At 42.0% G+C, this 13,046-nt stretch overlaps 1 protein-coding gene across 1 annotated transcript in view; it reads left to right on the top strand.

Moving 5' to 3' along the window:
• Positions 1–12,645, top strand: part of spag17 (sperm associated antigen 17) — a 38,777-nt gene extending 26,132 nt beyond the window's left edge. Inside the window, exons 34-48 of the mRNA XM_061959143.1 lie at positions 2,504–2,686; positions 3,635–3,742; positions 3,813–3,861; positions 3,948–4,038; positions 5,277–5,324; positions 5,395–5,488; positions 5,608–5,788; positions 5,872–5,911; positions 6,763–6,812; positions 6,895–7,031; positions 7,102–7,280; positions 9,838–9,898; positions 9,967–10,114; positions 10,839–11,003; positions 11,074–12,645. Coding sequence (XP_061815127.1) covers positions 2,504–2,686; positions 3,635–3,742; positions 3,813–3,861; positions 3,948–4,038; positions 5,277–5,324; positions 5,395–5,488; positions 5,608–5,788; positions 5,872–5,911; positions 6,763–6,812; positions 6,895–7,031; positions 7,102–7,280; positions 9,838–9,898; positions 9,967–10,114; positions 10,839–11,003; positions 11,074–11,102 — 1,563 coding nt within the window. The 3' untranslated portion in view covers positions 11,103–12,645. The remainder of the gene's footprint in view (positions 1–2,503; positions 2,687–3,634; positions 3,743–3,812; positions 3,862–3,947; positions 4,039–5,276; positions 5,325–5,394; positions 5,489–5,607; positions 5,789–5,871; positions 5,912–6,762; positions 6,813–6,894; positions 7,032–7,101; positions 7,281–9,837; positions 9,899–9,966; positions 10,115–10,838; positions 11,004–11,073) is intronic.
• Positions 12,646–13,046: the final 401 nt, after the last annotated feature.

The raw sequence follows: 13,046 nt of genomic DNA, 5'->3' as shown, positions 1-13,046 counted from the left end.
TTACATATGCCTTATATCATAATAAGGCAAGAGTCTCGTTACTACTGATGGGTCCGGCAACACCGATGCATCGGCACATGCGTCGAGCTCATAGAGCAAAACCCTGTGTCGGTGCGCGTACCGCTCTTAGAAAGTCACGTGACCGATCATGAGCTGTTTCGGTCACATGACCGATACGCGAACTGTGTCGCACTGACGCCTCCTCTGTGCCCTGTGAGCGGGTCTTTTCTACAGCCGGAGAAATAATAACTAAGAAGAGAAATCGTCTAAAATTTAATACGTTGGAAAAACTGTTTTTTTTAATAAAAATGTGTAAAAAAAAAATAAAATAAAAATTCCCAGTCCACAAGCATCCTCATTCACAACATGTTCTCGTAGACTTCCATGTTATGATACATGCTCACATTATTTATTGACTGTATCTAAAAAAGATAAAAATATATTTTTATTCAAATGAAGATATGAAATACAATGACTTGGTTTATATTATTGTATATACTAGGTCATAAAATCAGTGTCAGTTGAGTCGGTCCATCGGTTGCCTGTAGGGATTTTTAATGTCCAGCAGATGTCAGTATTTAGTGACACAGTATCGACACAGTATCAATACAGTTTTGCAATGTGTCGAAACGCTTCATGACGCCTCATCGACCCATCACTACTCGTTACTCAAAATCATTATCTTTTTAAGCTCATACGTACTCCCCTGGGGAGGGGCCATACAATCTCCAGCGTTCTTTCCTTTCATACTTTGATACGTGCTTTTACAGAATAGAGCAGTCGTGTTCTTTCCTCTCGCGCTTTGGATATGCTCTTTGATAGAATACAACAGGACTTGTTCACACTTCTGTAAAAACCAGCAGGTCATGAGATGTGATGCACAAAACATTTCACTTGATTTATGTGAAGCATTAGTGTTCAAATAAGCATCATCATACAAAAGGTGTTCTAATTTTGTTCTAATCAAATGTTAAACATGAATATTATAAGCATAAGCATAATCTTAATGTGTGAATAGTAAATGAGCTGCTAAAATGGCACAAGCTATTTTAAGAGTATAATGAATCAAAAATGGGGTGAAATGTAACATCAAAAATGGTCCAAATCACAACATTACATAACGTCATTCTAAATATCTTATCTTATCATTCTACATAATATATTATTACATATTATGTCGTTGTACTTAATGTCTTAATACAGAGTGTATAATTATACATAATGTTTTGTTACAGTGTTAATGTCTCTTTGCATAATGTCATTCCACATAGTCTTTACATAATCTCATACATTATTACATAATGGTGCGGATGGTGTTCTGCTGACCTCGACTGCGGATGTTGTGGATCGGTGGAGGGAATACTTCGAAGACCTCCTCAATCCCACCAACACGTCTTCCTATGAGGAAGCAGTGCCTGGGGAATCTGTGATGGGCTCTCCTATTTCTGGGGCTGAGGTTGCTGAGGTAGTTAAAAAGCTCCTCGGTGGCAAGGCCCCGGGAGTGGATGAGATCCGCCCGGAGTTCCTTAAGGCTCTGGATGCTGTGGGGCTGTCTTGGTTGACAAGACTCTGCAGCATCGCGTGGACATCGGGGGCGGTACCTCTGGATTGGCAGACCGGGGTGGTGGTTCCTCTCTTTAAGAAGGGGAACCGGAGGGTGTGTTCTAACTATCGTGGGATCACACTCCTCAGCCTTCCCGGTAAGGTCTATTGAGGTGTACTGGAGAGGAGGCTACGCCGGATAGTCGAACCTCGGATTCAGGAGGAACAGTGTGGTTTTCGTCCTGGTCGTGGAACTGTGGACCAGCTCTATACTCTCGGCAGGGTCCTTGAGGGTGCATGGGAGTTTGCCCAACCAGTCTACATGTGCTTTGTGGACTTGGAAAAGGCATTCGACCGTGTCCCTCGGCAGGTCCTGTGGGGAGTGCTCAGAGAGTATGGGGTATCGGACTGTTTGATTGTGGCTGTCCGCTCCCTGTACGATCAGTGTCAGAGCTTGGTCCGCATTGCCGGCAGTAGGTCGGACACGTTTCCGGTGAGGGTTGGACTCCGCCAAGGCTGCCCTTTGTCACCGATTCATTCCACATGTCTTTATATAATCTAATTCTACATAATATCTTGTTCCTTCTACATACCATGTCATTGTACGTAATGGGGACGGCGTGGCGAAGTTGGTAGAGTGGCCGTGTCAGCAATCGGAGGGTTGCTGGTTACTGGGGTTCAATCCCCACCTTCTACCATCCTAGTCACGTCCGTTGTGTCCTTGGGCAAGACACTTCACCCTTTGCTCCTGATGGCTGCTGGTTAGCGCCTTGCATGGCAGCTCCCGCCATCAGTGTTTAAATGTGTGTGTGAATGAGTAAATGTGGAAATACTGTCAAAGCGCTTTGAGTACCTTGAAGGTAGAAAAGCGCTATACAAGTATAACCCATTCATCATTATTTATTTAATGTGTCTTACACATTTGCACAACAACACCATCTTTGCCCTCTCTCCGTTCCAGAAGAGTTCAAGTCCTTTAGGGACCACCACAGTACGAGGTCTGACCCTGGGAAACTGGGTTGGTCGATCATCAGTAGCCATTGTAGCCATGCAGAGCTGCCCTAAGGTCCTGGAAATTAGGGAAATTTGCCAGCACAGAGCCATCACCAGAAGGTTTAAGAATATTATCGATATGCGACTGAAGGTCAGTAGATTACATCTGAGCTTGTGTGTTATTGTTACACATTTACTTTTTTCAGTGCTTCTCAATTATTTTGTTACACGGCTCCCGAGGAACCCCCCCCCCACACACACACACACACACACACTCCGCCGCAACTATTAAAAGTATAATTTGTCTCTTCTGCATTACATTGTATCCTTATTAACATTAAAGAAAACAAAAAAAGAAAGCAAGTCGTAACTTTACTAACATTGTATTTTGGTCAGTAACAGAAAATATTTAAAGTGCATTAATTTGCATGAAATTAAAACCAAAATGTAATCCTTATTTAAAATTAACAATTTTTTTGACCGACTAAACATTTGATGCTGAAAAATAAAATAAACTCAATAAATAATAAATTCAAGGAGCACATTATAGAAAACACTTTAACCTACAAAACAAAAATAAATATAACAATTTGTGCTGATTTATTATATATGTGTTTAATCAAAATGAGGAAGTTCGGATGAATGGCTACAATAAGCATGTTTTGTTGTCCACGTGCATGTGCATGTGTTGTGCTCATGCTTTATCAGTGTAATTGCCGCCTCGCCATCACAACGCGCCCCTACTATTTGAGAAGAACTGACTTAGTCAACACAACCCCGAGTCATACCAAAGACTATAAAAATGGGACCCATTACCTCCCTGCTTGGCACTCAGCATCAAGGGTTGGAATTGGGGGTTGAATCACCAAAAATTATTCCCGGCGCGGCACCGCTGCTGCCCACTGCTCCCCTCACCTCCCAGGGGGTGATCAAGGGGATGGGTCAAATGCAGAGGACAAATTTCACCACACCTAGCGTGTGTGTGTGTGTGTGTGTGTGTGTGTGTGTGTGTGTGTGTGTGTGTGTGTGTGTGTGTGTGTGTGTGTGTGTGTGTGACAATCATTGGTACTTTAACTTTATATTGTGCTTCTCCTTTCAGGGCTACATTGAGAGTTTGATGGAGAAGGCACAGTGGTCAGCAGATGTGATGCTCAAGGATCCTCGCAGTGAAGAGGAGCGTGTCCATGCAGGTGTTCTGCTTACTCAGGTGCTTCACACACAGCCACACATCAGCACAACTGTACCAAGTGTGCTAACTGGACAATTGTCTCTTGAAGTCTCTTATAGAGATAAAGGATGAACACCCCCTTGAAAACAGGACCCCAGGTAGGGGAATTATTTGTTGTCATTATTCAAAGTATATTCTTGAAAATTTGCTGTGCCTTTCACCGCATGGTTGTGTGCCCCCACAGGAGATATTGGCAACCTGTACAGTCAAGCCATGCAAGCGCCAGCTGAGGTGTTGGATGATTCTGAGGATCTCGCTATTGCACCAAGCGCCAGGTAAAACTAATTTACAACAGCGGGATGGATGATGTCACGCCTTCATTTTTGTTGATCTAATCCAGTCACATCCAACCACTGTGCAACCGCATATTAATGTGCTGTGAGAGGGTAATTGTCCAAATGACTTTAGTTGGTACACTTGGGTGGTAATCTATCATGCCAGCGACGCAGCGTGACAGATAGAACAATTACATGCACTTCGGCTATGGAAGAAGGTACATAATTAATAGGGATGTCACTTTTCGAATTAGTCGCAATTCTTATTCGTAACAATTCTTAATCAATAAAAAAAAATCACAAATGTTTTTTTTTTCTTTTTTTAATCTGTCCTGTCCAGCCATTCAGGCAAATCATATTGTTGATATAGATGCACATATCTGAGGGAAAAGCGGTAGAAAATGGATGGATCTGCTGTACAGATTTACTTTAGAAAAGACAAGTGTTGGATACTTCTGTTGTTGCCTTATTTGTATTTCATCCATCCATTTTCTACCGCGGGCAGCATGGTAGAAGATCCTGAGTAGTCCTGGGTTCGATCCTGCGCTCGGGATCTTTCTGTGTGGAGTTTGCATGTTCTCCCCGTGACTGCGTGGGTTCCCTCCGGGTACTCCGGCTTCCTCCCACCTCCACAGACATGCACCTGGGGATAGGTTGATTCCTAGTGTGTGAATGTGAGTGTGAATGTTGTCTGTCTATCTGTGTTGACCATGTGATGAGGTGGCGACTTGTCCAGGGTGTACCCTGCCTTCTGCCCGAATGCAGCTGAGATAGGCTCCAGCACCCCCCGGGACCCCAAAAGGGACAAGCGGTAGAAAACGGATGGATGATGGATTTTCTACCGCTTGTCCCGTACGTATTTGATTTTATTAAATGTTTGGGAAGTATTTTAATAAACAAAACCTGTTTTCTTTTAAGTAATATAGAAATGTATCAAAGCTGTTATTTATTTTATGGAGGAAGTTTATCATAGAACTGGCACCCTATGTTATTAAAAAGTATTGATTTTGAATAAAAAATCGTCTGAATCAAAAAAAAATTCTGAATCGAATCGTTAGCCCCAAGAATCAATATGAATCGTGTGGTTCACAACGATTCACAGCCCTAATAATTAACCTGTACATATACATTTTGCAACATTTTTGCTAGGGGCTGTGCTGTGGGATTTTTCTTTAGAAAATATAATCCCTGACTCAAAAAAGGTAGTTAAAGTATCCTCTTTTCTTGTTGTCCTCTAGCTGTGAGGTCAAAGAGACAAAGTGGACTGACAGACTGGAGCAGCACAGGTAAAAAGAAAAAAGATAGAAGATAAGATTTTTATCATGTGCAACCTTGTACATGTCCTGTGTGCTTCAGACAGGAGCTGTTTGAGGTGAAATATTGCGTCGATGCCCTGAAGAAGAAGCTCATTGTACCATACTTCCACCCAGAAAACGTATCTGTACACCAGGCAAGTGTTGTCCCAAATGCACCTTATCTAATCCCAACCATGTAGCGCTCCAAAAATGCTAGTTTTTCCGATAAAATGGAATGTTTTGAGACAATTACTCCATCAGCCAACCTGTCAAGTGTCCCGAAATGTTTGGCCGGACAGTACATTTGTTAAACTTTGATTTAATGCTGCCATTCTTTTTTTCTCAGAATCTTCTCCACCTTGAAAGTCCAGACATTAGGAGGCCAATCTTTGAAACCTTTCCCAGGCCAGACGATACAGTGGAAGCATTCCACTTTGATGTCCTACAAAACTACAGTAAATTATTAGTCTTTTATTCTTATTTATTGTATATATTGAGCAAAGCAGTTGCAAACTGTGTATTTCTTTACTGTACGAAGCACCACAACCCTCCATCCCAACACCAACTCATTCTGCCAGGTAAGTCACTTGACCCACACAGTTGTATCTTCTATGTAGTTAAACTATCACATTAGTGATGTAGCAAATGAAGACATACAAACTTCTAAAATATGATGACAAGAACTGCTACAAATCAATGTGGCACATGTACACACAACTCACAATATTTAGGTTCTCCTTGGTTATAAAATGTGTAGCAATATGTTGTGCTAAACCAGGGGTGTCAAACTCATTTTAAATCGGGGGCCACATGGAGAAAAATCTACTCCCAAGTGGGCCAGACTGGTAAAATCACGACACGATAACTTAAAAATAAAGACAACTTCAGATTGTTTTCTTTGTTTAAAAATAGAACAAGCACATTCTGAAATTGTACAAATCATAATGTTGTTGTTTAGTTTTTTTTTACAATTAGCTGTTGTGGTTAATAATATATATACTTTATTTGTCGTTATTTATATTTTTTTACTGAATAAATTATATGAGAACGTTTACCAGTCAACTCATTGTTGTTAATTTTCAATCTATCAAGATAAAACAATTATATCACAATCAAATTACAGTATGTTATTTATGTAGTTTGATCATTTTCCTCGAATGATGTACTATCACGTGGTTTATTTTGTACATATGTTGCATCATCTACAAAGATACAAAGAATTGCTATTGCGACATCCAGTGGACACATTTAGAACAACTGTTTCTTTCATTCAAAAATCTCAGGTTACTTTTTATACTTAGCAAACTCATCCCGTGGGCCGGATAAAACCTGTTTGCGGGCCTGATCCGGCCCTCGGGCCGTACGTTTGACACCCCTGTGCTAAACAATACGACACGGATGTCATTAAGTAAAGTTTATTTGACGACAGTCGGGCAGCAGTGAGGAGCAGGACCCCTGCAATGAGACCTCAAACTGCAGGTACAGTCCTCCTTCCTGAGTTCCTGCTGAAACATACACACCAATACAAAGATGTGGACGATGTCTCTCGTGTCCATACCAGGTCACAGCAGTCGGACGGACTACTATAGCCCGCTCAGGTCATCCCAGGTGAATGTGATCGGGGAGCCCAGACGGACGATAGTGAGACTACCGCCAACAATTGTCAGCTCCAAACCCTACAGTGTGCCAAATTATCACGTAAGACAACACACCCGTGCAACAGGAAGAGCTTCTTTTTTTTTGTACTCACCTTTCTCGTCTTCCATAGTTCCACTCTGTGGAGGAGCCGGTGCGGCGCAGGTGTCGTACCATTTCACTAGCTGGTCCGGGTGCTGTCATGAGGGGCTTTGAGCTCCGACCGTCCAGCGTTGACTTTGGGACACAGAAGGAGGGAACATCCTCTGCTATCACCGTGGTGATGAAGAATGTGGGCGTGGACACCTGCAGGTAAGACAACATGGCGTTGAGAGAAGACTGGCTTAAATGGGTCATATTATGTTTTTTTCCTACATTTACAGTAAAACACTTTAATGTGGTCAACATAACATGCATAATAATGGTGGTTCTTTGGTCAAAATTTTGCACAGATTTTGTTTTTTGACTGTCTCTTCTGAATGCACCGGTTTTGTGGGCCGAAGCTCTCCTCCCCCGTCAGCCATATGAAGTTCACTGACAGATATAAATTAGAACTATTCGCTACTTTTTATTAGAAATGGCAACAGCGGAGGATGCATGTGCATGTAGGAGTCAGTCTTTGCCCCCCTCCCTCAACAAAGGATAGAGAAAAGAAGGAACTTATTGACTACGACGTCAAACGACAAAAATGGTGGACTTGTGTAAAGCCATATAAGGAGATACCCGCTGATGTAACTAAGGCACAATACGTCACTGAAGTCTTAAATTCCAAAAGGTTTGGCTGGAGCATGTTTTAAAGTGGGAAAAGAATGTTTTATAAATATCTCGGCCATGTGTCCATGGTTTGATTTCACATTTTCGGGACTTATGCGGATTCCAAATACACTAAAACAGGTGCAATCAGATAAGAAAATATGGTTTTGCATGATGGCACCCCTTTAAAGATGCTGTCACAGGCTAAAGATTACACTTTTTTAAACACAAAACATATTTCATAAAATAACTAACGGCCAGCCGATATTGACCACAGGTATAGGTAGGTCTTTGTTGTCATTGCACAAGTACAACGAAACTTTGTTTTCAGCACAAACCCGTTGAAGATTAGAATAACAAAAACAGTGTACAGGGTTACTGAACAGGAACGCTGATGGGTCGCCACAAGGCGCCCCGTAAAAGATGGGAAAAAGGTAAATGCTGGGGAAGGATGAGTAAAAAAATACAATCTAGACTGGGGAAAAAAACCTCCATAGCAAAACACATATACATATTACAACGTACATCTCGAGATATCTAGCAACAGAGGGGAGGGAGTGGGGGGCCATGGTGGCTGGCTGCAGCTCTTCAGGCCCCAGCTCCATCACCCCTATGGGATTTGCGTCAAGGGCGTTGGCTTGGGTGTGGGGTATGCGTGTGTGGCGTATATTTTTTGAGGATGCGTGTGTGTGTGTGTGTAAGCCTGCCGCGTGTCTCTGTTCCGCGCGGCCTTGATATTGTGCAGCCGATAGTCAGTCCAAAGTCAACAGGTGTATGTCCATGAGAGACAAGAAGGGAGTTTGTTGTGTCTTCGCCGCACTGTCCTTCGGGAGAGTCTCGAAGCCAGGGAAACAATCCAAGTTAGAATGTTTTGTATGCGAGTGAAAATAAAATTGTCTATGACTGATCCTCAAAATTCATCCTGCGGGGCAGACAGTCCGATGTGATCCAAATCACAGTGTCCACAGTTCTTCCTGCATCCTCCAGTCATTTGTGGCAGCTTTGGGGTACTTTGAAGACTGCCAGCAACTTCCAATTTGTTGACAAACCAGAGCAACGCTTACTCCAATCAGCAGATGTCCTGTTGTCATAATTCCAAATAGGTGGATATCTTCATGTCCTCGACTGAAAGGGTCGCCAGGCACGTGGCACTCCTTCTTCTCCCAAGAGTCTGTCGTGTGTCCAGCAGCACCCGCTCCGTCACGACAAGCAGGTTCCCCCGAACCCAAGATCGTGTCAATTTCATTGAGGCCAGTTAAATAATTCCAATGTTTAAATTTGGAGAGCAGTGCAAAAAGAGGCAACAAAAAAGTTAAGACAAGACAAAGAAGCAAGCAGGAGAGATAAGGGAGAGGAAAGGGGAGCGTCCACCCTCGATGAGTGCCAGTGAGAAAAAAACACCATAGTGGTTTAAGCAACAAATAAAATACTATTTGTCCCAATTAGAAGGGAAACATAGCTGTTAAAGGATTTGGCCATTCATTGTTGTCAATCATGGCTGTCTCGTACACGTGTGTATGCTTGTGGCACGTACCCACTCACACGAACAAAAGGATTAAAAAAACGGATACAACAGTCGCCGTGCTGCTGTTAAACAGCTGTGCAATACCATATATATCAGTGGTTCTCAAACTTCTTTCACCAAGTACCACCTCAGAAAAAACTTGTCTCTCCAAGTACCACCATAGACCAACATTAAAATACAGTAGCATAGCAAGCGTAAGTATTCATAAAAAACAAGACAGCTGTTTTATTCAACAAGTATATTTAATATTTTTGAGCACTGTAATATTACACACAGTTTGAAGAGTAACACTGTTTGATTATACGAAAATAAAACATTGTACTTTAATCAAGTGATTCTTTAGCGTACCACTAGATGGAGCCCGCATATCGCTAGTAATACATGCACCACAGTTTGAGATTCACTGCCATATCTCACTCCACACACCACTATTGCGACGGAGACGTGGTGTCCTCATAAGTAGGGTGTATCTTGGATGGTTTGAACCAAGAAGAGGGCAGGTCACATTAATCATGGCTGTTTCGAACGTGAGCGCCCTCAAGGCGTCTACTATCCGTGACTTTAAGTGCTTGTGGTCTGTGTCTCTTCCAGATTCCACATCATACAACCTCCCACCTCTTCAGGCCTGCGTGTCAAGTACCACCCAGGGCCTGTGAGTTCACCAAAACACTAACGACAGCCATGCAGAGCCAACTACAGTGACTCTGAATGTATGTTTAGGTGCCTGCAGGTTTGCACATTGAACTGCAGATTGAGCTGTTTGCCATGTGTCAGGTCCATGAAGGCAACATGGACCCCAGGAAGTACATCTTCCAGGACATTGTCATCCGCACAGAAACTGACATCCTCTATCTGCCTGTCATGGCCAATATCCTTAACACAAAACCTGCCTGCTAGTGTGACACAATAATTCATTACAACAAGTAAGGTAGTTTTTAAAATGTTCTACCATCTAAACTTGCCTCTGGCCGATTTATTTTTTTTGTTGTATTATGTCTTAAATGTTTCAGATCATCAAGTGGACTTAAATTAATTCCTTGTCAAACATAAGTGTGTGAATGTGAGTGGTCTGCGATAAAGTGGCGACTTATCCAGGGTGTAGCCCGCCTTACGCCCGAGTGCAGCTGGTATAGGGTCCAAGCACCCCCCGCGATCCTGAGGGGGACAAGCAGTAGAAAATGGACAAAAACACAAAAGGTAGTTTAGACAGTCAAACTGTCTAAACCTAAATGACCCCTTTTTGAAGTTAATGCTAAATTAAATTTTTTAATAAGCTGAGTTGAGGGTCACTGATCACAAACATTCCACGCTGTTAGGTTGAGTTACTTTTACTTTTTTAATGTGGCACCATTTAGGTTTGCATAAGCTTTTTTTTTTCTTGAATAAATGAAAATAATCACTTAAAAAAAGTTTCTGAGGTTACTTAGCTTAACTGTATAAGTCTGTTTGATGATCTGAAACATCTAAGAGTGAAAATCATGCAAAAATAAGAAACCAGCCGTGCGTTTTTGTTTACAATATAAAAGAAGGAACAATGTACCTGAAGCACTCTGTGTTCAAAGTAGAGAGAAAGAAGCCTTCACTAATGTAACTCATCCTGCCTGAGAGCTTGTATGACATTCGGCTGAAGGATCACTCTAGTCCAAGCAGCAGGAAACACTTCAGGCAGCCCAAACAGTCCTCCAGCCTTCCAGCAGCTCAGGGACTTGGACAGACTTCACCCAGTGCACGAGGGGTGGGCGCTGCAGCACACACAGGTACATTTGCAAAAAAGAATGCATTTAAATGAAGTTCCACTGCTTCATTAATGTGTCGTTTTTTTCCCAGGGCACCATAAATGCAACGCACGTCTGTGATGATCAGTGCAGTCCATTGAAAGATGAGTAAAGAAAAGCTAATAAAGATTTAAACTACTTTTTTTCAATAATCCAAATAATACAAAACAAAATTAACCAGGTTTGAATACAGTATGTCAATAAAACAATGTGGGACTAATGTCAAACATGTCATTTCCTAATGACATAATGTGTTCTATATTATGTCATTACGAAATGACATGTTTTCCCCAGACATTCCCCAGGTATGACCTTTTAGGATTTTCTATGCATCTATGTATTTACACATGTGGGAGAAATTGTTGATACCTTACAAACACATGAGACTAAAAGCGCACCGGATTATAAGGCGCACTGCCGATGAGCGGGTCTAGTCCGGTCTATTTTCATACAAAAGCCGCACTGGATTACAGGGCCCATTAAAGGGATCATTTTTATTTTATTTTTTTCTAAATTGAAAACACTTCCTTGTGGTCCACATTTGGTTCTTTGGTCAAAATGTTGAGTAGGTTATGTTTTACAGATCATCTTCAAGCCGCTTTCTGACAGTCGCTTCAGGATGCGCCATTTTGTGGGCGGTCTTATTTACGTGACTCACCGTCGGCAGCGTCTTTTCTCCGTCATCTTTGTTGTAGCGGTGTAGCGTGCAAGGACGGGAGTGGAAGAAGTGTCAAAAGATGGAGCTAATTGTTTTAAAGACACTCAGACTTTACTTAAATCAATAACGGAGCAGCATCTCCTCATCCGTGGCTCACCGTCCGACCGGAACATTTCACACATTTCTCAACGAGCTATTGTAAGGAAATTAGGGATTTCACGATCCACGGTCCGTAATAGCATCAAAAGGTTCAGAGAATCTGGAGAAATCACGGCACGTAAGCGATGATATCACGGACCTTTGATCCCTCAGGCGGTATTGCATCAAAAAGCGGCATCAGTGTGTAAAGGATATCACCACATGGGCTCAGGAACACTTCAGAAAACCACTGTCAGTAACTACAGTTTGTCGCTACATCTGTAAGTGCAAGTTAAAACTCTACTATGCAAGATGGACTGATGCAAAGTGTAAAAGTGTTCTGTGGTCTGACGAGTCCACATTTCAAATTGTTTTTGGAAACTGTGGACGTCGTGTTCGCCGCAAAAAAGAGGAAAAGAACCATCTGGACTGTTATCGATGCAAAGTTCAAAAGGTTTTGGAGCAATATATGTTGCCATCCAAGCAACGTTATCATGGATGCCCCTGCTTATTTCAGCAAGAAAATGCCAAACCACGTGTTACAACAGCGTGGCTTCATAGTAAAAGAGTGCGGGTACTAGACTGGCCTGCCTGTAGTCCAGACCTGTCTCCCATGGAAAATTTGTGGCGCAATATGAAGCCTAAAATACCACAATGGAGACCGTTGAACAGTTGAACATCTTAAACTGTACATCAAGCAAGAATGGGAAAAAATTCTCCCTGAAAAGCTTCAGAAATTGGTCTCCTCAGTTCCCAAACGTTTAATTGAGTGTTGTTAAAAGGAAAAATGCCCCTGTGCCAACTTTTTTGCAATGTGTTGCTGCCGTTAAATTCTAAGTCAATGATTATTTGTAAAAAAAAATAAATGTTGGTCTTTTCAATTGAATATAAGTTGAAAGGGATTTGCAAATCATTGTATTCCGTGTTTATTTATGAATTACACAATGTGACAACTTTACTGGTTTTTGTATGTCATCTTGATGCCATACAGCCAAATTACTGATTACTTGTATGGGGTACCCCTGTATCAGGAGCCCACAGTATCGATCGTTGAGCTATCCTTGGTCCCTTCAAGGTTTGATCTTCGCTCATATTCAAATGTATTCAGTGAATTATGATAGAGGTGAAACTAAATATTCCACATTATGTATTTAAACCCAGTACTACTGACTGATAGGCAGCAGTCTTAACCATTGAGCTATCATAGGGCTTGTTGCAAGTAGAGTCTG

This window comes from Nerophis lumbriciformis, linkage group LG05, assembly GCF_033978685.3.
Source record: "Nerophis lumbriciformis linkage group LG05, RoL_Nlum_v2.1, whole genome shotgun sequence".
NCBI lineage: Eukaryota > Metazoa > Chordata > Actinopteri > Syngnathiformes > Syngnathidae > Nerophis > Nerophis lumbriciformis.
The sequence above is the reverse complement of the archived record's forward strand: the minus strand, read 5'-3'. Positions and strand labels throughout refer to the sequence as shown.